The sequence below is a fragment of the Ascidiella aspersa genome, chromosome 7 (genome assembly GCF_963924565.1).
Source record: "Ascidiella aspersa chromosome 7, kaAscAspe10.2, whole genome shotgun sequence".
In the NCBI taxonomy this organism is placed as follows: domain Eukaryota; kingdom Metazoa; phylum Chordata; class Ascidiacea; order Phlebobranchia; family Ascidiidae; genus Ascidiella; species Ascidiella aspersa.
In genome coordinates, this window is record NC_139453.1 from 28989743 (window position 1) to 29012502 (window position 22760).

Genomic DNA, 22760 nt, shown 5'->3' on the forward strand with positions numbered 1-22760 from the left:
TGATTACTCTGATTAGTCGCCCTGCCAAGAGCATTTAATTCAATCGCTGTCTTTCTAAACACTTTGTAGGCCTATAGTTGGACAATTTGGGAAAGCTTTCTACTTTAAAGGATGCAGGCAAAAGTATAAAAAACAGAAGAATATACTGATTAATACTGGGTGATACAAACGTTTATTCTTGGAACCCCAGTAAGAAGTTTGTCAGAATGTTTCTTGGTTTTTAATATGTCATTTAAGAAAAAAAGCGAAGCCACATTTTGTGGAGTTGAATCGTTCAAAAACTGCACAAGTAATAGACTTAAAAATACAAAGGGCAAAGGAGAATAAGTGGACTTTATATTCATGATTTGACGATACTTTCTTACGGAGAGACAAGGTAAGACTGTTTTTGGTATTTTCGTGTGATCGTTTATCGCCTTTTGTTTAAATTGGTTGACCCACTGTAGTAGCCCAATACCAATAGGCAGTGTTGACAACTTGACTTAATTTACGATTTTCAAATGACTTGACTTAAGTGTTTTGGACAAAATGGGCTTAATCAATTCAACCTTGTTACATGGCTATTGTATTATGAGTATCATTTATCCAAGTTTATGTATTTCTTTTATGTGTTCCGTGTGAACTTTTTACGTAATTGCGGCTGCCGCCATTAAGCTGTGGAAATGATTTAATCTTTTGCAGTTTAATCATGTTTACTTTTTAATCAGCTTTTGTTTTTGTATTTAATTTTTAGTTCAAGCAAACGAACGACTAAACTAGCTATCTAGCGCCAGCTAGAGGAAATGTAGTTAATTTATTATAAAAGTGTTATAAAAAGCCTTGCTTTTCACTAAAGATTATTTCACATAACATAAAAATTTAACTTTCGTGTGCCTATGCTATTATTCAAGGTCTGGTTTTCTAGGGTAGTGCTCTTCGACCTTTCTTACACTGGTAAACCTATAACAATGGACCGATAACTTTGTATGCCTCACAACTAGCAATGCACAAGAAGTAAAACAACTTAATCATTAGTTGTTTATTAAAGAAGGAAACTTTAGCAAAGCTAGCAATTAAGGTCAGCAGACACTATTATAAGATCGTAAAATATATGTTAAACCCCCAGGCCAACGTTATACTTTCTTTCCCCTCTATCTTATGCCACAAAACTTTTGCGTCTTCGGCTCAACTTTTTGTTAACTAATTTACTTGTTAATAGCCTTGTTTGTCGCCTTAACATGGTAAGGTTGATACGAACACATTATTTAAGTTTAGGGGCGCGTCCAAAAAAAGAAGAAAAATGCTTATCACCAGAAGGCTGGCAAGATTCTTCCAACCAAGCAGAAACTCGCCCTTATTTTCGCTTGGCTTTGTATTTTGGGCAAAATAAAGCCGCGGGTATGATTAAATTGCTTGGCGGGGCCGTATATTGTCCCAGGTCTGCTCTAAATAAAATAGTGCAAATGTATTGCTTGAAAATAAACACTTACAAAAATTAAAACTAAAAAAGGTTACGAAAAATTAACAACTACTTAACAGGCGAAACAGTGCGACACGGATCAAATGTCACAAGTTTCTTGGATTTTATTGCAATAATCTCTAATCGAAACTTAATACTAAAGATTATAAGAAAAGTTTGATAATTCAATACGATCCAAACCAGGTAAAATTAAATTCTACATACAAAACGTATACACATGAAATCGTGAATATACGCAGTACTACATGTGAAAATCTACAAGAATTAAACTGTAAAATTAAAACATGATCTGGATAAAACAGTGGCACGACTAACTCTACAGATATATAGATGATTTTATTTTTTTGCATATTTTATAAGGTATAAAAAATATTTAAAGGCTGAAAAAAGGTAATTCGAAAATTGAGGTGAAAAATTAACGTTTAAACACATTAATACTGCCACACTTTTAACGTCGACAATCAAACGACAGTGCAGTTTTTTTTTCACAAGTAAATTTAAAGAATTCATTTTTCTGCTAAATTTATTTCAATATAGGTAGAAATAAATGCGATACGACATAATGCTTTATATCACAATACGAAATTAAAGTGTCTCTATACTAACGTTTCATATAAGAGCGTTCTGATGACTTAATACGATTTCTCGCTTCTTTAAATTAGGCAGAGGTCACCAAACTTCTTTCATAAAGAGACGGATAATTGTAAGGCCGAACGATTGCGGCCCTGTATAACATTCTGTGTCGAACATTATTAACTTGGGTAATCTGATGGCACTATATAAAGATAACTTGTATTGATTCTGGACAAACTTTCGCACAGCCGTGCTTCATCAGGTAGCAGCCCCTGATATAAGGCGAGCTATTCGTATTTCCCCTTCAACTTTTCTTGCGGTATTGCAGTGACGGAGAGAAGCCAGAGAAAGAGGAACTTGGGGATCTTTAGAAAGGCAGGAACGTAATCGCTAAGTGCAATGAGCCCGATTCCGGCTAAAATCGCCTTGAAACTCCGAAGACTTGCAGGATGCGACCCTTGATAACACAAATAATTTCATCAGTGTTACGGCGTTTTCGTATCTTACTTAATTTGTTAAAAATATTACGTAAGCAAGACGAATGTGAGTTCTTAATTCGGGTTTTAGATTAAGTCAATAATAAGAGAAAAGTTAATAATAAGAGACAAAAACAACAGTTTTTATCACTTACCGTCTTCATTGCTAAGGCCATACTTGTTCGCCAACTCTTCAGTGAGAACGATTTTTCCAGCATATTTGTTCACATCTGGGTCTAAAAGAGCAATTGTGTACATTTTATGCCACGTATTGATAAATCACAACAAAATTGGAAAACAACAAAAGTTTTGAAAAACAAAATTCAATTCGTGAATACTTATTGTTTAACAAAATATCCAAAAATAAAACGATAACGATTTTTAAAGGTTTTCCTTGGCAACAATGTTTAATCGTAGAATAATCTTTACAAAAAACATGGCATATTACGTTGTAATAATATCAAAGCCCATGCAGAAGTAGGTAACATTTTAAATTTTTCGATATTCATTTTAAAAATGCTGTATATTTTCAACATACTGTATGTTCCTGTATAGGCTTTGTAATCCTTACTACGTCTTACTGCAACCTCCAGCCATTATGCTTCCAAGTTTACCTTTTATTAATCGAGCAACACAGCCCCCAATCAATTCTGGTGATTCCGCATGGTTCAGCAACCATTTTATTTTCTGCATTAACAAAAACATTTTTAAGTTCTGTAATGTTACGTTTATGGCTTTAAGCCTGCTAACATAACATTGTTACTACATCACACCCAGGTAAACATTTTACTAATGGAGGTAAGAATAAAGCAGGGCTGCGGACTTGGAGTCGAACTCGTTGTCGAAGTCAGTTAATTTTGTTACACTCAGAAAATTAAAAATCAGGGCATGAGTTAAGACTACTTAAGACTACCAGAGTTCCGTTGTGCGCATGTGTAGTACCAAAACTTCAAAACTAATAAGGCCTAAAACGGTAAATTATAGAGTGGATTGTCAAATATCCAACTTATTTTGGTTACGGTCTTTCGCTGTCCCCTGGGAACTCAGAACCATCATTTTCGTAGCTGTGTGTTTGTATTATTATTTCTCTTTTGCGTTTGATGTTCCGAATAAATAACCTATCTATTATTCTATATGTAAATGGATGAAATACAAGCTGTAGAGTCGAAGTCGGACTCGGGCTCCACGAAATCGCACATTTGGCTGGAGAAAGACTGGGTCTAATTTTTTTGGCAGGAGTCGGACTCGAGTTATTTTTAACCGCTCCGCACCCCTGGTTTAAGCATTTAAATGTAAATTTTAACACCACCAAACTAGTTGAAACCAATTTTATTGTAATTAATATAAATCTATAGTAATTTTTAACACCACCAAAAAATTTGAAACAAATTTTATCGTAGTAATATAAAAACTACAATAACTTCTAAAACTGCCAAAATCAACTTTTATAACTATCACAAGAAACTTGTGAACTAAAAAATAACTAAAGTGCAAAACAAAATACCTCATAATCAGGATTTTTTTCCTCTTTTAATGTTTGCATAAACCTTTCCAGTTGTTTAGTCCTTACAACACTTGGCCAAAGTGATAGGAATGTGATATTTTTGCCTTGAAGCTCAACCGCACAATCTTTTGCCATCCGGTCATTCTGCGATAAAATACATCCAACAATACAGTAAGTTTTTTTTTTATGGCGTATGTGGTTTAAGAAGGTTAGTCGTAGTCAAACTACAAAAATATTCAATGTGAAATAGGGAGAAAATATATTGCTTTGCAAACCTCTTTTTAGCAACCATTACAAAAAGTTTTTTAACAACGATAAAAACTTGTTACTCCTACATACAAACAATCTGTAGGGATTTTTTGCAATCAAGATTTTAGTAAGAATATCACAGCCCATACTGAAGTAGGTATTATTTCGAACATTTCGAATATATCTTTATTCATTTTCAACATGAATGAATAAAGAGTTCGAAACATTCAAAATGCTACCTACTTCTGTATGGGCTTTGATATTCTTACTTCTGTCTTACTACAACCTCCAACCATTATGCTCCAAATACTTTAATAGTTATAGTTATATAGGACATTTGTAAATATAATTGTTTTTTTATGCTTTGGTTATCTTTTGTGAAAAATTATTATTTCTCAAATTGTGATCTAATAAATTTTACATAACATAATACACTGACCGCTGCCTTTGCAATTCCATAAGTTGGACTGACAGAATATGATAAACCCCCAATTGATGAGATGTTAACAATCAATCCACTTCTTCTTTGAAGCATTAGTCGAGTCGCAAGCGTTGCACAAATAAAGTTGTTTCTGACATGAAAATAAAGTTTTTTTTTTGAACATGGGGTTATGAAAAAAATCCAAAATTTTCACATTTTTGTTTTGTACTCGAGGTCATGAAAAAAGTCCAAATCTTTCACACTTTTTGTCGTTTGTGCTGGGTTATGAAAAAAGTCCAAAATTTTCACACTTTTTGTTGTGTACGCTGGGTTATGAAAAAAGTCCAAAATTTTCACACTTTTTGTCGTGTACGCTGGGTTATGAAAAAAGTCCAAAATTTTCACACTTTTTGTCGAGTACGCTGGGTTATGAAAAAAGTCCAAATCTTTCACAATTTTTGTCGTGTACGCTGGGTTATGAAAAAAGTCCAAAATTTTCACACTTTTTGTCGTGTACGCTGGGTTATGAAAAAAGTCCAAAATTTTCACACTTTTTGTCGTGTACGCTGGGTCATGAAAAAAGTCCAAAATTTTCACATTTTTTGTCGCATTCGCAGGGTTATTGGCCATTTACAATTAAGTTCTTATTGTTTCTTGTATATTAAAGCTGATTTTACTTTATTATGTCGTTGGTCTTAATACTATGGTATTATAGATAATTCTGCATTGGATATTGTTGCTTTGTAGGTCTTATTATGCGTTCCCCTACGAGCATTATATACCTCAGACCAGCACTACTGCATACGTCCCAGCTCTCAATTGGATCCAAATCCCAGTATGATACTTTTGTATTGTTGACAAGGTACTAAAAGTTAAGATAAAAAATATAGTTAATATTGTTAAATAAATTGCAATACGCCAGTAAATGTTATTTAAGATAGTTTTGTAACCAAACATTATTTTTGATATACTATGACCATTAGAGTTCACTTGCTTTTAAGTCATAAAAGTAGTTTATGATTCTTAAAATAACCTCTGATGCGGCAAAAGCATTGTTAACCAAGAGATCCAATCGCCCGTTGTTTTGACTTTCGATTGTTTTAAAGAGTTGCTTGACTTGTTCGTCGCATGCATGATCGCACACCATCAAGATCAATTTGCCGCTAAAATTTCTTTCCTCTGCCTAAATTTAGATACAAAAATTAGACACACATTGTTTCTCATTACTGTTGAAATATTGTTGGTCTTAAAGCAGTGGTTTTCAACCAGGGTGCCGCAGCGCTCTAGGGTGCCGAGTGATGTTTCAAATTCTTTAGGATTACAACTTTTGCTCTATTGGTAAATGTCTTACAACTTTTGCTCTATTGGTAAATGTCCAGTTTTTTCAACCTTGTTGCAAGTTAATGTGCTGTTTCAATCTCGTTATTGTAGCGTTGCAGTTAACCACAGAAATTATGACATGAGTATGGTTTCCAAAAAAAGTTCTTAACACATAAATATTTGTAGGCAATTTCAGTAACAGCATCTTAAATCATAGACCACATTCTAAAATAAAATGCTGGATTGTATGAACCAGATTGGAAACTTTGGAAATTGTGAGGCTGTAATAAGTTAAGTTTGCACAACTTAACGAACTTAACAATGAATTTCCACTTAGTAGTGGATGAAAGCTTGGCCTGTGCAGGGTATCAACCCCCTGTCAGCCATGTATTGTGTGGAAAACAGTGAAATGCTATTAGCCTTAAAAAGTCAATCAAACGCAATGTTCAGTCAAGCTTAAGGTTTTGACAAGAATGGTTTGTCTAATTAAATGCACTACAGAAGCTCAAATTTTAGAATTACCTTGATTAAAGCTGGCTGATTTTAGACTACATAAACATCTCCCCTACACAATAGCAGAAGTATATGGAATATTGCCGGCTGCCGCCGTTGAAAGGGAACAGATCCTTTTATGCATGCACGAACACTCAAACATGCACACACCTACACGCAGACAACGTCGATTCCACAACCATTGTATAAGCGGCCAGAGAAAAATACTAAACAGTGATTTTCTGCAACTTGAACTTGAAGTACAAGAAAGATTGATTAATTATAGACAGCCATGTTTTAATCCAACAAATGTGTGAGAGCTGTCTCAACCATAGTTTCACAACCTGCTTATTCTTTTCAAGAAGAACCCCCACATTTAAATTGATCATAAGATTGATAAACAATAAAGTAGAATTAAAAATTTAACAAAAATTACCTCAGTCACAACTTCAGCAAGCGTCTCACTGTTCCTTCCAGTAATGTAGCACAGTGCACCTTCCGAAGCCAACTGGAGGGCAACACCCCTTCCAATACTCCTGGAAGCACCAGTAACAAGACAAACATACCCTTGCAAACTTGGCATTTTCAAACTTGATTGTCCAGTCAAAACGAATTAAAATGGAAAAGAAAAGCTGCCTAAATGGAGCAGTTTTGGGTTACTATGTCAAGCATGTCATACAAGATTTTTATTACAGTTATTCTATTCATACTTCGTGGCAATACAGTTTTGCATTTCCAACAAATGCTCGTTTTTTTGCAAATGTTACATCATGAACAATAAACAAGACAAATAGGTGCTGAACAGATTCGTCGAAATAGTATTTCTAGAAGGTCTAGAATCCCACCACTTTCTTACAGTAACTAAAAGAGTTTGTCAAAATTGAAATTGCAGGAAAGAAACAAATACGGAAAGTAAATATAATATTATTACTTGACAAACCCAAACCAAAACACCAACATGCTTCTTAACCAGTAGTGGGATTCAAATTTGTGTCAGTCAAGTAAATTGGTTCTCTTGAACTGGTGCCAATTGGCTGAATCCTATCATAAACCCTAACCCAAATAATGTTGGCAATACTATAAACCTCCGAATGAAAATTTGTTTTATGCCATGCCTAGTTTGGGCTTGTTCCCAAGGGCAGCATCCAAATAATTATGGAAGAGTCTATTTGCCCGGCCACCAAAGTAGTTAAACTCAACATATAATCACTAACGGATGCAAATATAAAAAAGCAATCCCGTCAAATAACGTATAGGCAACTCCTGCGGCTATTTACCCAGGTCTTGCTAACAAAGTAATTTAAATTGATTTCCGAAAAGAATGATTGAAGTTCTAAAAAAACTCGAAAAATTAAATCTAATACTCAACCAATACACCACCCAAACCTAAATCAATAGATAATCACATATTGGTGCAAACCCTAAAAGAGCGATCCGCTCAAATATCCACTTTTAATTATTAATTATTACATCAAGTGCACATAATTTAGCTAGGTTTAGATATTGGATTAGGGTGGTTGAAGTATTAATATATTTATTCTCCCAGTATAAAATTCCAATTTTGATGTCTAGTTTCGTTACAATACCTAAAAAAGTGGTGTGCAGAAAAGTGAGCATGCAACAGAGTCACAGACTACAGCAACTTTAATTTCAGAGTTAATATGTTATATTGCAATATTTCAAGCTGAACAAAACCAAATTACGTTATAAGTAAATACACTTGATAGAAGCTTTAGTTCGTGTGGCAGTTCAAGTGTTTGCCTTAACTATATTTGCCAAATACGCTTTGAGCAAGCCTTGGTTGTTTACAAAAATTACCTTGGCTTCACGAAGTTCAGTTGAGCATGACTTACTATGCAAACAAATGCAGTCAAGCGAAACGAACACTCAATTTATATGAAAGCATAGAAAGCTAAATGTTGTAGCATTTTATGTAAAATTTTATTCATATTTTAAATGCTTTGCCTTTTTTTTATATTGCATAAATTATGCGTCGTTATAATACAGTTTGTTGAACTCAATATTTTCTAATCAATTACCAACCATTTTTAGAAATATTACTGTATGATATTATATAACTATTACATGTTTTTTTCTAAAATAAATCAAGACGTTATGACGTTATTTTTTATCAATGATTTTAAAAAATTCAATAAAAATGGACACTAAACACGAAGTCCGTAAAAGTTACAAAGTCCTTTGTAAAACACCTTTCATTAAGAAACAAAATGGCTTCAATTTATCGAATGGCTAACCAACAACTGAGATGTAAACGTTTTGGCAGGTTACAATTGGAGGTAAAATCTTCGTGATTTTGCTGCTTTTCCGAAAAAAATATTGCCCGATCTATAGACATGTCGGACGAAGAGGTAAGTAAAATTGCTAAATTTTGTAAAAATATATAACGTGTAGCTACATGACATGTCTCTTAAATAAGTTATCGGTACACAGGTGAAGTTCGTTCATTTAGATTTTTTGTAATTTTACTTTAATTTAATGAAACGAAGGGTCATTAAAAACAAAAGCCCGGTCTAAAATATGGTATTAAATCTTCTAAAAAGTATCTTATGGTATACAAGTTGGCGCTGGTCTAGAATCCTACCACAGCGTTGAAACAATTAAAGCAACGCACAATATTTGGGTTAGGGTGCCAGTTAGTGTTTGGGTGAGGGCGGGTCAAGTATTGTTATTTAATAATGTATATTGCTTAACCTACCCAAAAGCAAACGCCAACTCGCACCCTAACCCAAATAATGTTAGCAATATAAACCCCAGGGCAAAATTGTGATAGGATTCTAGACCATCGCCCAATATACTGGTTGCTCAAAGTCTATTATTTTACTGAAGAAATGTTTTACACACCACATTACTGCTACTAAATTACATTCTATTGTCTGTTGTTGATCCATGAACATGTATTATGTGTGTTTGTTTTATGTTTTTTTAATACACAGGATAATGAGCTACTGGCTTTACGATCTGCTGCTCTAGCTTCAATAAACAAAGTTAGAAAGCCAGTAAAAGAAGCAGATGACTTGGATTTATTGCGGCAAGCAGCCCTGAAAAGTCGAAAACCTGTTGAGGTAAATAGACATAAAATGTTTAACTTTTTTATGTCCATCTTTATCAAAGTCAGGATTTTATCTTGATTAACAAAACTTGGAAACACTTTAAAGCAGTGGTTCCCAAACTTTTTTGGCTTGCGGCACATAAAAACATCTTAACTATTTTGGGGCACACTTTTGACAAAATAACAATAAAATAATTTTATATTCGCCTTTAGCACACGACAAACCTTAAGTAAATATCTCAATATTTGTAATGGATAGTGTGTATTTAAGTCTAAAATGCTTGCATGCATGCTTATTGGTAATAGAAAAACTAATTTTCCTAAACTACAAAAAGTTGCGCAGCACACTTGACGATCTATCGAGGCACATTTGTGTGCTGCGGCACATAGTTTGGGAATCACTGTTTTAAAGCTTAGAGTTCAATAAACTCAATGGATCTTTAAATCAATCATACATATGTAAGAAACTATTGTTTTTGTTTAATTTAAGAAAAAAAAATGCAGATACAACTAAATGTTTATCTAATTAGGCCAGTGTTACTCAACCTTTTTCGCGTTCGCCCAAATAGGCATAACAGCAAGGCTGTGGTAACCCAATTATTTTCACTGAACTTTTACAAGCCTAAGTGACCAAAGAGAAATTAGACAGTAAAATTATTAAATTCAAATTTAGTAAATATTGGTCATGTCTTTGTATTGCTTCAGCTATTTTTGTAAATTTTGGAAAAATATTGCTTAGAACTAATTTTGTATTTTTCTACAGGATGATGAGAGTAGTGTATTTGTGAAGCTCCAACCACCCAAAAGTAGCAACCTAATAAACTTGACGCCAGCTCTGGAGATAGGTAACGACAATGGCTTGTTTTTATAATTTATAATGCAATATGGCCTAAAACTAGTTTAATAAAGGATAATTTTGATAACATTGCAGTCTTTAAAATGTATTATTTTTTGTTGATATTTTTGAAAGATATTTGCCGTAACACAGTGAAAAAAGCTCATATTATTTCTCCGAGCAGTCTCAATGTTGTTTTCCCAGTTATATATACACAGTCTATTTGCCCTTCCAAAAGTAAGTCAATTATAGTTTTTGTAGATGCCCAACCCAATTGCTTTATAAACTTGACACCAACTTTGGCATTAGCAACAGTTATATCTGTTTAATTGTGTAAGGTTTTGTACCTTAGTGTTAAATTCATGCTTGTCAAGCAAAGACTCCGTCTACTGAATGCTGTTCCGATTTTACTTGGAAAAACTGTGCAGACGAATTTTTATTTTTAGTGACTAAATCTGAAACCCCCCAAAAAGATATAACCTTAAGGTTTCAATGAATGCTCAAAGGCTGTCCAAGTGTCCACACTTATTACAACTTTAGTAAAAATATTTCAGTATACCCTGTATTCTCAGGACTTATTAAGGAGATAATGAATTTGTCAAACTGTAGGACACATTTTAACTTCAAAGGATAATAAAAGCAAATAATTATAATTTATTATCCAGAAACTTGTGCTAGTGGTAAGCCAAGTGATAAGTTTGATCGTCTGAATTCCGAAAAGTCCGTCGGTGATGCAAGTTACCTCAGTGAATCTTCTGAAGGAGAAGAATCCAACAGCTCTGAGTAAGTGTTTAAACTCAATTTCTGATTACCGAATAAAAAACACCATAAAGTATAAGACGTAGATAAGGATAACAAAGCCCATACAGAAGTAGGTAGTATTTTGAACGTTTCAAATAACTCTTTAATAATTTTCAACATCGTTTAAAATGCTACCTACTTCTGTATGAAGTTTGGAATATATAACTCTTTCTTCATTTTCAACTTCTTTTAAAATGCATTTTGAACGATGTTGAAAATTAAAAAAGAGTTATTCGAAACAGTCATACAGAAGTAGCATATTGAACGGTTCATTTTTAACATTATTATTCCTATTATGTCTTACTACAACCTCCAACCATTATGTACCATAAAATATGTTTCTTGTCTTTTACTTTCAAAGCTCTTCTGATGAAAGCAACGATGAATCTGAAGTGGAAAGTAACAGCTCCGGAGATCAAAGCAAAGAAGATGCAGAGAAAATTGAGGAGAAAAAGTATATTCCACTATCTAAATGTGTTATTCTAGGCCTAGAAACCAAACTTTCAAAATTACACGGCCTGCGTTATTTTCTAACCTGTGCAAAATTGCTTATTAATTGCCAAGTGTGAGTTCTTAAATAACAGCTTTTGCGCTGTTGCATGTTATTACTTTAACAAACCATTTTGCCTTTTATAACTTTCCTACGTTAGGCTAAAAAAGTTTTTTTTTTTAAATTAGCAAAAAAAATGTAAATTTATGTATATATATGTTTAAAAACATGTTTCCGTGTTCTTTAGCCTTCTACCTATTTGGTGATTCAGGAAAGTTTAAGCCACTTTTGGTAAACTAAAACTGTGCTACAAGAATGAATTTTGTACATTAATTGATAACTTGGTCAATGTCAAGGCGATGCAATTGCCAGTCAGAGCATCTAAAAATGCCCTGTATAGCCACGTTTGTCACCTATGATTCTAGTTAAACATTACAAACCATTCCTATATTGCTGCTTTGTTATATTTGTATTACTGCCAGTAAGTATAAGAAATATTAAAATTGTTCTTACATTAAAAAAGTGATGCTGGTAATTTTTTTCACAAGCTGTACATACAATATCAATTATTGCAAGATAAACTATATTGCTTGTTATTTTACATTTGTGCTTACAGCTTAAATACAATGAGTTCACATAGTTAAGGGTTTGGTTAGCTCCTATATATTTTTATTTTTTACGTTTATCAGGGCAACTGTTACCTCACCTAAAAATGAAGATGATGACATTCTTAACGCCATCGACATGTTTCTCGGTGGTGACCTAATTGACATTCCCGTCATCGAGAAAAAATCAGAACCTGCAAAGAAAGTAACGGAAAAAACGAAAAAAGTCAAGCATAAAAAAGAAAAAAAGAAGAAAAAAGAAAAAACAGTCAATAAAGTAATAAGTTATCTACATAATTGCAAGTTGCATTTGGTTTAATAATGGCTGTTTTGTTAGGCCTAAATTTAATAACATTGATGGGTGTTACCATGCTCTAACGCAGGGATGTTTGATAAACAATTTATACCGAACCCGATATCCAATATTTTGAACTAAAAATATTGCGACCTAAAACCAAATTATGTCAATACTATTGTCAAACAAACAAAATAGGAGAGTTTTTTTCTGTTTTTTGGCCAAATTTAGCTTCATCCTTGATAAGTCAACTTACCACCTGTTTTAAATTTATTGTTTCAAGGTAATTACCACCAAGGTAGAATTGCTTGGTTGGGTTGTAAATCATGGCTGAAATTCCTCTAGATTAGTTTCTAATCAGATAGGCACCTTCTGTGCTTTAGGTTAGAGATCGACCGACATCCATTTTTTGGACCGATACCCGATTTTTTACAATTTTTCAACCGATATCTGATACTGATACCGATTTTTTTATATACCTGGGAAATGTTCAAAACTTGAATAAATTGAAAATGAAATCCTAATAATGTTTTAGTTTATATACCTTTATTAGTTATTAAACTATTATTTTGCATATTAACTTGGCGTGATGCTAAAACCAAAATGTTTTTCATAAAAAATTGACAAGTTGTTTGTTGTACAGGAAAAATTATAACATATTTTTGCACCAAAATATCGGCAAAAGTATCGGCCTACATTTACCGATACCGATATATCGGTAGAAGCCAAATATCGGCCGATATTATCGGTCCATCTCTACTTTAGATATGCCTACTTTTAAAACATTTTCTTAATCTTTATCAAATTTGTCTACAGTTCCATTAAATTAAATTTAAATGAAGGAGTTAAATCAACAAAACCCTAATAAAAGTAATGCGACTCAGCCGGTTTGATTATTTAGAAAAAAACCTTTAACAAACACTGTTTTATTTAGAAAGGTACATTAAGACCAACACAGATTAAAAGTTTTAAATGATTTTAAATCTCTGAACAGGGTAAAAAGAAAGAAAACAGAAAAGCAGTGGCCTCACAAAAACCAGAAGTAAAACAAGCAGAAGAAGAAAAAAAGAATGCAGTTGCCAGATCAAAAAGTCCAATAATTTTTAAGGAGGAACAAAATACTATGTAAGTATTAACAGCGATCCTAATCAGGGTTCACCAAATCGTTTTCAGGGGTTCAGAAAAAGTTTCCAAATTTGCAGAATGTTTTTAATGAATATAACATTTAAAAATGATTTGTGATTTATTGTTTCAATATTTCCTTGATTATCGATTTTTTTTTTACCCTCAACTTTTCTTCTATATACCATATAAAACATTAGGACCCATCAGGACACCATAATAAGCTAGACTTTAAGATAAACATTTTAAGGGGTCAATAGCCATTTTGAGGAAACAAAATGGCTCCTTTAAGACAATTTTTTATTGCAATTTATGAAAGCGAATTGTTTACAGGCCTTCAAAGCCCCTGAATGCTCCAGGTGCAAGAAAACCAAGAAGAACTCGCAACAATTCAGGTAATATGTGATGTGTCGACTATAAAATTAAGGGATTTCAAGTCTTGTTCTGTGGTTAAATGTAGGACTTTTTAAATTTCCCTACACTTTTCTGCATTGATGCGGAGTTGTCATTTATGCGGAGTTGTTGCGGAGTACTGCAATTCATCCTAATTTAGTTTTTTGAAAACCTATCACATGTCCACAACAAGTTGTTGTTCTTTAAAATTTGATCTAAGCAAAACCTTTTTTAAAATAAATGCTTTGAACGAACAGGTGATAACGACAGTGTTCATTCTTCTGACTTGAGCTTTCTTGGTGATTCAAGCGGAGATGAAAAAAAGGTAATTGCGATTTGGTCGAAAAATAACAAACTGTTAGATTAAATGAATCATAGCAAACACTGAGAATGCCGAAAATCTTTTGAATATTTTTCTTAAACGTTTTACAGGGAATTGTACCATAAATAAAACATAACAAACTAATTAAATTAATGGCACGTAAAGAATCCATTTAATAGGACGGGAAGAAGCCAATACAGATGTCTTAAAGAAGATATTCGAAACGTTCAAAATGTTACCTACTTCTGTATGGGCTTTTTGCTATTCTTACTACGTCTTACTACAACCTACAGCCAATATGCTCTACCTCCAACCATTAAGATTAATAGGAATGTTTGTTTTACAGAATGCAAGAAGATCTGGGCATGACACAGATGCGCGTACAGTCGATATTACCTCGGTCAAACCAGAAAGAAGGTTATTGTTTGTTATGTATTTATTCTAAAAGCTTGGTGCCGAATTGGTTTCAACTAACTAACAATCATTATGAGAGCTATACATTTTGATCAAAAGACTTAAGTCGACCCAAGTCATTTGAAAACAGTGAATTAAGTGCACTTTAGTCTGGATCGACCAATATCGCTTTTTGGACCATTTCCGATACCCGATTTTTTACAAACCTATATATCCGATTTTTTAATATAGCTGGAAAATGTTAAAAACTTGAATTAATTCGTAATAAAATCCAAATAACGTTTTAGTTTATATACCTTTATTAATTATTAAATTTTGCATATTAACTTGGCGTACTGATAAATGCCAATTTATTTTGATCGAAAAAATAGGTAAGTTGGTGTTGTACAGAAAAAAATAGATCATATTTTCATAGTAAAATATCGGCCAACATTTACCGATAGCGATATATCGGTCGATCTCTACTTAACTTATTACAACACTGATTCCTAAACAAATTCTTAGATATACATTTTGCTCAAACGACTAAAGTAGAGTCAAGACATTTGAAAACAGTGGCTATTCTAGAGATCAACCAAAATCGCTTTTTTTGCTTGGTAAATGTTCAAAACTTTCATTACAACACTGATTCCTAATGATCAAATTCCTTTTCAGGAAACCTGAAAACAGTAAGGCTTCAACCGTAATATCTCTGACCAAAAAGTCGGATCGTGCAAAACGAAAAGAAGCCCCTACTCAAAAAGAAGGCCTCGATCTACGAGACAAACTACGACTGCGCGGTTTCCGACGCAAAATCGAAAACGACAGGGCGACCGGGAACCGACAGGACCCGCCCAATAACGCTGGCAAAACGGTCCCGGTAAAAACGAACAAGATCTACGTGAAACCGGCCCCTACGACGCTTACGTCACGAATTCACAAGGAGAACGAAGTGAGGGCGGAGGATGCTGAACGAATTGTCGTGACAAGGTATTTGATGTCAGAGTTTTCAGAAATTAGAGGCGATTTTTGCCCAGCTGTGTGCAGACTTGGACAAATAGATAATTCTAGTTTTCTAATTCAATGAATTAGAGCAAAATGCGGCTAATTCTAATTCTAATCTAATTTGTGAATTGCTTGTTCGCTCTAATTCTAGTTCTAATCTAATTTGGATTTTACCAAAAATGCTACTTTGTCCAACGGCATTTTTAGTCTCTCAGTTCAAAAACATAATTTCAATTAAAAATTTCTGGTTAGAACGACTTGTATGTAATTTTTACAGGCTGAAAAGCATAAAAATGCATACAAATTAGCACACATATATTTGCCATTCACGTTCTTATAAGAATAAATTGTGATTAAATTAAATTGGTTGTAAAAACTAAATGTAATTCTAGTTGAAATTTGATTTTTTGAGAATTCGGTAATTCTAATTCTAATCTAATTTGAAAAAACTCAAAACGATCTAATTCTAATTTTAATCTAATTTGGAAAAACTAAAATGCTCTAATTTTAATTCTAATCTAATTGTAAAAAGCTAAAATAAATCTAGTTGTTCAAGTCTGGCTGTGTGCAGTGGCGTCAAAGTATATGGATGTCCGACACTTGATATTATATTCCGCTACAGATACCCTAAAGTTTGACAAAAATATCCCAATGCGATGCGATGCCAAATGAAGTCAATGCTATATGCTTAAACAAGCAACATATCTAAAATTGTAATGTTCGGAGGCATGCGTTAATGGAAACACATCTCGCTGTATAGGTTCTTTAAAATTACCAGTCGATGTAAACATGCCTATAATTAGAAGTTAACCCCTACGATTTTTAATGTTAAACGTTTTAAAAAGTATACTTAGCGTTGAAAAAACTTTGCGGTTAATTCGGTGCATTCTCTTTGACGTGTTTGTCGGAAGTTAAGTTACATTTTAACCATCGCACATGTTTTCCGTTTTTTTCTTTAAGCTACATTTAGTTCCTTTCCTTTTGCGTTTACGCCTGTCTTTAGAATGTCTTTGCTTTTTTTATGGTCTAAGATAGAAGACTTTTAGAAAGGCTAATATTTTCATTTCGTTCATCACATTGTTGGCAAATGTGCGTTTTCTTCATTTTATCCTATTTTTTTGGTATTTCTTTTTTTTCGTTGTTTCTGTTTGATAATTATTAATGTTGATTTCTGAGGCATTTTAATTTAAAAAATCGCAAGTGATTTGGATTTACAATTCTTTTTTTAGGCATGTTCATTTTAAAATATATAAAACAGTAAATAAAATGATTGTTATTGATTTAATTACCCACGATGTACTGTACATATTAGCAGCCAACTTTTTAGAAATACATTCATAAAAAAAAAATTTAGGAACAAAAAATTCTAGAACTATTCTCTTTAGAAACGTCACTGGATTTAGAAAAACATTCTTTTTTTCCGAAAAAAATTTTAGAAAAAAAATGTTACAATTTTTCTTTTAGAAACGTCACTGACCGGAAGTTTGCCGACAAGTCGATAACACTGAATCCGATAAAATCCAACATCACAAAATCAAATTCAGTTAAGGAGGAAGAAAAGAATTCGAGAAGACGCAGAAATTCGCCTGAAAATGGCCGCGAAAAAGTGTAAGAGCTTCACTTTTGCTTGGGAACGTTTTATAAACCGAATATATGCATTTTATCTGAAAAAAATTTATCACGTAATCGAGAATGTGTAATGCGGGGTTACCACAAAGTTAATATCTCAATAAGAGTTTGAATTAATTTGTGGATTAAAAACTTTGGGATGAACGATATGTTTTCCGAAAAGTCTTTCAATTTGAATTTTATTTAGTGATTCCAGTTATAAAAAAAAAAAAAAAAAAAAAAAAAACGGTTAAAAAAACTTTCTTAGATTTTACTAAAAAATGCTACTTTGTCCAACGGCATTTTTCGTCTTTCAGGCAAAACCAAGAATGTTAAAACTCTTTGGTCAGAATGACTTGTAGGTGACTTTTACAGTTTAAAAAGCATAGGCTGTGCTAAAGCGTATAAAATTAATATTTTACCATTCACAATTTTATGAGAATAAATATTTATTGAAACTAAATTGATTAAATATAATTTTTGTTCAAATTCGAGTTTAAATTCTGTTTTTCAAGAATTCGATAGTTCTATTTTTTTCTTCTAATTTAAAAAACTCGAATGATTTAACTGAAATAATATTCTAATTTAAAAAGCCAAAATAAATCTATACTTGTTCAAATCTAAAACCAGGCTGTTTATAAAAGGATGCTTTCTTTGTTGACCAGAAAAACAAACCGAAAACGCAGCGTCCTTCATTTCGACCCGGACACTCCGAGCAGCGAGCGACGCGAGAAGATAGAACGCCTCATGAAGAGCGCTCCCGAGCTTCGCGAGCGTAGGAGGAGCCGGAGGAAGAGTGAGAAAAACGAAGAGAAGGAGGAGGAATCGGAGCGATCGTTTTCGGATATGAGCGAGCAAGATTTCGACGCCTTTGAGATCGCCGACGATTTTGACACCGAAGTTTCTCCCGATGCGGAGCCAAATGCGAACGGTAGGTTGTTCTGTGTGACGTCACCCATACATTTGTTTGGTCATTATGACGTCATATGTGCTCTGATTCGTTTCTTGCTAAACTTTGCCAATGGAAATAATCAAAAAAGTATTTATATGCAACAATTGAGTTAAATAACCAGACTTTGTTAAAACTAATTATTGAAAACACTTTCTTTTAACCCAAGGTATTTTACACAATGACTTAAGTCGAGTCATTTGCCCAAAAGATTTGAGTTAAATCAAGTCATTTTCCTCAAAAGGCTCAAGTCAAGTCAAGTTAAAACAGTGACTTAAGTCAAGTCAAGTGAAATCTGTGAATTAAGTGCACTTAGTCATTACAACACTGTTTTTTGTAAACCGTAAATAACCTGAAGCCAATACTTGAAATGTTTTGCGCAGAAGAGCAAGCTTCCCCACTCCGCAACTCCAACATCCGCGCGGACACAAGGAGGTTCGTCACGTCCTCCCGAAAATCTTCATCATCAACCACCACTTCTTCGTCTTCCGGAGAGCTCTCGGACACTCCGCCTCCACAAGAGATCAAAAAGATCAACCAGGAAAAGAAAACAAACCAGACTCTTCCGAAAGGTCAGTTTTCACGGAGAAGGATTAAGGGTCCTCCTGCGTTGGAAGACTCTCTTCCCCTTCGGAAAACGATCCGACCTCTCATGCAAGAGCCGTTGCTAAGCAGGAGGCAACTTTCCGTGGAGGAGAGAAATAATCTTCCGCCTGCAAAGAGGAAAAGAGTCCGGGATAGATTGGGATTTAAGATGGAGATCCCGAACGAAGCATCTGAAGATGGAAAAAGGAAGAGGAACAGATCAAGAAGAATAGATCTTTCTCATGGAGAAAACTTTAAAAATCGTTTAAATACGGACGCAGGAACAATTAAAGCATTGGAGGATGCTGATTCGGACGAAAACAGTGACCGCCCAAAATCAGCCGTGTCCTCTTCCGTGACAATGGGAGCCAGAGTCCTCACTGTATCTTCTGATCCTCAACCGGACAACAAGCGTCCTCTGAAAAGCAGGAGGAAAGTCGGGATCGCTTTTAAGACAAAAAAGTCCTCCGAAGTCCGGCAGGAAGAGCCGGTGGTTGTGATCCGGAAGGTTAAGGATCGATTGGGGAAGAGTATTTCCTCCTCCGAAGTCCGAAAGAAGAGGGAGAAGAGCGAGGATTCCGGAGATCTTTCGTCGCTAAAGAGGAGCAACGACCGGGAGCGAGAGCTTGATGAAAGGATGAAGAAGATTCGTGAGAAGAACGCCGCTATCCTGCGGAGGAGACAAGAGATCGAAATGGAGACGAAGCGGTTTTTATGAGCAAAGATGATCTTCTTCTTCTTCCTATCTCACTACAATGGTCGGTTGCTCTTCAAGAGGAAAGTTTGTCAGAAGAATTTTAAGAAATTGCCGTATAGATGATAAAATATTAAAATAGGGGTTTGCACAGTGATTCTAAACATTTTTGAGTGGAAACCTAATTTGAGTTTCTCTTGAGCAAAGATTATCTTCTTTTTTGACGTCCGATAATATCGGATCGAATAGGCGATACTAGGCTCATATCCCGAAACGGTGTTGCTTTTAAGAACTCATATTAAGGATATTCTCATTTTCAAAAGATGCGGCACAGATGATAAAGATGGTTCTTACCATAATGTGTGGATTTTTAATCTGTTCTTTGTTAAATCAAACCAGGTAACATAAAATCCATGTTGGACATTCCAACTAAATAATCGGTTAATTTAGCTAAAAAAGTGTCCGAACCGAATAATTTTTGTCCCACCTTGCGCACACGCATTTTTGCCAGTGCTTTAAATATACGAGAAACTGTCTCTGACCAATGCCATTTGTTGTTGCAATCGAAGCGTTATAGCCTGCGCACTCACACACACTGAACTGTCAGTCGTTGAACGAAAACAAAATTGTAAGCGAAAAATTTGTGAGCAATTTGAGTAAATTTTAAAGCCCATTCGGAAGTAGGTAACATATTTTAAACGTTATGAACAAAAATAAAATCCTATGTTTTAAAAAGTTTAAGATATTTAAAATTAATAAAGAATTTATAATACTTCTGTATGGGAATTGATATTCGTTCTACGTCTGACACGTCCAAACCTCCAGCCAATATGATCTAAATACGGAGAACTATTTTACTGTATGTTTCGCGTTGGTGTATTTTTATTTTGTGCTTTAGTCTTTTCCAGCAGGCTATGAAGCTTGCTTTTGATATTATGTAACCTTTAAAAGGGTTCAAATTGGAGCGATTTATGTGTTCTCTAAGCACAAAAATCGCATGTTTTCACTAATTGTCCCTTATGCCCGACACAAATTGTGAAAAATGTTTTCTAGGACATACTGATTTTTTGTTTTCCCACCGCCAGTTGGTTTCGAATTATTAGATAATGCAGCTTATCGTACAGCACACCATGACTATATTTGCTACGACACTCTAAAAACTAGAAAATGTTTTTGTCGTTAAGGCTATTTAAATGGACAAGATGCAGTAATTTAAGTACATGTCTTTAAATAACGTTAAATATATCATATTGTGAAGTATGCTAAAAGCTCACACAGCCAATGCGAATTGTTTTAGTTGGTTTAAGTTTCGTTGTACAAGACAAAAATTGTGCCCAAAAATGGCTACCGTTTTTTAAACAGAAATTGATGAATTCAGGATTGTGTCGAAGCTATTTTGTTACCTCCAATTGCTGCCTATACCTTCGTATCAGTCGTTCTACTTTCTTGTCCAATAAACGAAGTTATTATTGGCATTTTTCTCGTCTCGTCACTACAGATTTGTTTTAAATTAAGTACTAAACTACTAATAGTATTTTTTAAACTGCAAACTGAATATGTAAAAAAGAAGATATATTTTCGCCCTAAAGCACGTTAATGACGACAATGACTTCGAATGCAATATACTGTACATGTTTACATTATTTTGTATTCGGTTTTTAGAGACTGATGATGTCGTGATTGGCGAAATATATTTCTCTTTTATAAACTAGAACCTGTAGTGACTGATTTTGACTGAGACAAGAAAGTCTGAAGTATATTTTTTAAACTGTTAAGAATTTCCAATACCTATCGACCTCAAATACCACACAGTTCTTTCTTACTGTTTGAAAATTGATCTACGAGCAATAATTAAAAAAACGCTTGCCGACTACTTTTGTGGATATAACTTTACGACCTCCAATCAGTATTGCAATCCCTTCCGTTCATGGCAGTCGCTTTAATGAATGACTTGATTAAACTGACATGAACTTAAGTGTCACAATTTTATAATTTTTTTGATATGTACTTATTTTTAACGCACAACATAGTTTTCCTAATTTGAGTTGTGTATTTAAAAAGCGTCAAATCAATTATAATTGTTGAACATTCATCTACAATGATTAATGCATGACGTAAGAAGTGGAGACATGGCTTGCTCGTTTTAAAAAACACTTACTTTGACTCCAGCTGTTTGACAAATAACTTGACTAGGACTTTTTAAAATTAATTGTTTACAAGATTGCCTGAAATCGTTTGTTTGACGTGCTATTTCTAAATTGTCTTTATTACTTTTGTATCAGGTATTGGAAAGCCATCGGTTATCAGCTTGTTTCCAATTGAGGTTTAATTTCGCGCTTATTGCAAAACGTTTACGATTAGTACGACGGACCAGGGCGTCGCGAGGCACAGGAATCGGTTGCTTTAGCATCCATGCGCCAACGTAGCGAGATGTCTTATATAGCAACAAATAGGTGGGCGAGTATGCCGTGATCTAATAAGCATGCGACTCCGAATAAGCTACAACGAGGTGTTCCTTCGAACCTATACTACAACATAACGTCTTGACGAACAGCTATTTTAGCAGATGACAGTTTCAGTAATTTTGTTAATTAAAACCAATAAAAACGCGTCTTTTAATGACCTAAAGCTTTAACTGGTTATGCATTCTATCCTACAGTGCTTTCATATCTGAAACAACCGGTTATTTGCATTGTTTCCACAAAGCGCATTTGCATACTGTAAGAATAGGACGACACAAAATAGAAATTAGGACGTGATGTCAATGGGATGGTATTTCTGTTTGGTTGTGCAAACCAGAGTAATTAAAATGCTCGTACACTAATTATATTTAACTATTACAAACGCTACGCGACAAGCAAATTGCTACGAAAGCACCCACGATTTTTTACACAAGTTTATATCAAAATATTTATATTTAAAGTGGGACAAATATATAAATGTATCATCGATGGGTTTCAAAATCGAAATAACATGTTAGAACGTATCTTTACTAATCTAACCGTTTTTAACGGTTTTAAAAGTGGCTAGTATATGTGTTCATCACATATACATCAAAGCAGGACAAATCGTAACGTTGATGTCACCTTTTAAGGATCT

The 22760-nt window shown here is 33.9% G+C and overlaps 2 protein-coding genes and 1 long non-coding RNA gene across 3 annotated transcripts; 2 read left to right on the top strand and 1 right to left on the bottom strand.

The window, feature by feature from the left end:
* Positions 1-2248: 2248 nt before the first annotated feature.
* Positions 2249-7077, bottom strand: LOC146138824 (dehydrogenase/reductase SDR family member 1-like). The gene is made up of 8 exons (XM_083394700.1): positions 6931-7077; positions 5716-5865; positions 5465-5547; positions 4701-4833; positions 4013-4156; positions 3123-3195; positions 2664-2744; positions 2249-2489 (listed from the first exon to the last, which is right to left on the bottom strand). The coding sequence occupies exons 1-8, from the start codon at positions 7075-7077 to the stop codon at positions 2320-2322; spliced, it is 981 nt and encodes a 326-aa protein (XP_083250826.1). The 3' UTR covers positions 2249-2319.
* A 1702-nt stretch (positions 7078-8779) lies between these two features.
* LOC146138825 (uncharacterized) lies at positions 8780-21136 on the top strand. The gene is made up of 11 exons (XM_083394701.1): positions 8780-8863; positions 9449-9577; positions 10328-10409; positions 11065-11182; positions 11562-11654; positions 12380-12572; positions 13585-13715; positions 15496-15810; positions 17290-17433; positions 18099-18364; positions 18766-21136. The coding sequence occupies exons 1-11, from the start codon at positions 8849-8851 to the stop codon at positions 19683-19685; spliced, it is 2406 nt and encodes an 801-aa protein (XP_083250827.1). The 5' UTR covers positions 8780-8848; the 3' UTR covers positions 19686-21136.
* On the top strand, positions 14046-14845 carry LOC146138826 (uncharacterized). The gene is made up of 3 exons (XR_014501414.1): positions 14046-14107; positions 14363-14430; positions 14774-14845. It is a non-coding gene; the product is annotated as an uncharacterized LOC146138826 (long non-coding RNA).
* Positions 21137-22760: the final 1624 nt, after the last annotated feature.

Excerpts from the sequence above, each read along its gene's own strand:
- LOC146138824 (XM_083394700.1), bottom strand. The coding sequence starts at position 7,077 with ATGCCAAGTTTGCAAGGGTATGTTTGTCTTGTTACTGGTGCTTCCAGG. Across the intron at positions 4,834-5,464 it reads TGCAGTAGTGCTGGTCTGAG|AAACAACTTTATTTGTGCAA; the intron begins GTATATAATGCT and ends TTTTCATGTCAG. Across the intron at positions 2,745-3,122 it reads TGTTGCTCGATTAATAAAAG|ACCCAGATGTGAACAAATAT; the intron begins GTAAACTTGGAA and ends TTGCTCTTTTAG.
- LOC146138825 (XM_083394701.1), top strand. Across the intron at positions 11,655-12,379 it reads GAGAAAATTGAGGAGAAAAA|GGCAACTGTTACCTCACCTA; the intron begins GTATATTCCACT and ends TACGTTTATCAG. Across the intron at positions 15,811-17,289 it reads GAACGAATTGTCGTGACAAG|AAACGTCACTGACCGGAAGT; the intron begins GTATTTGATGTC and ends TTTTTCTTTTAG.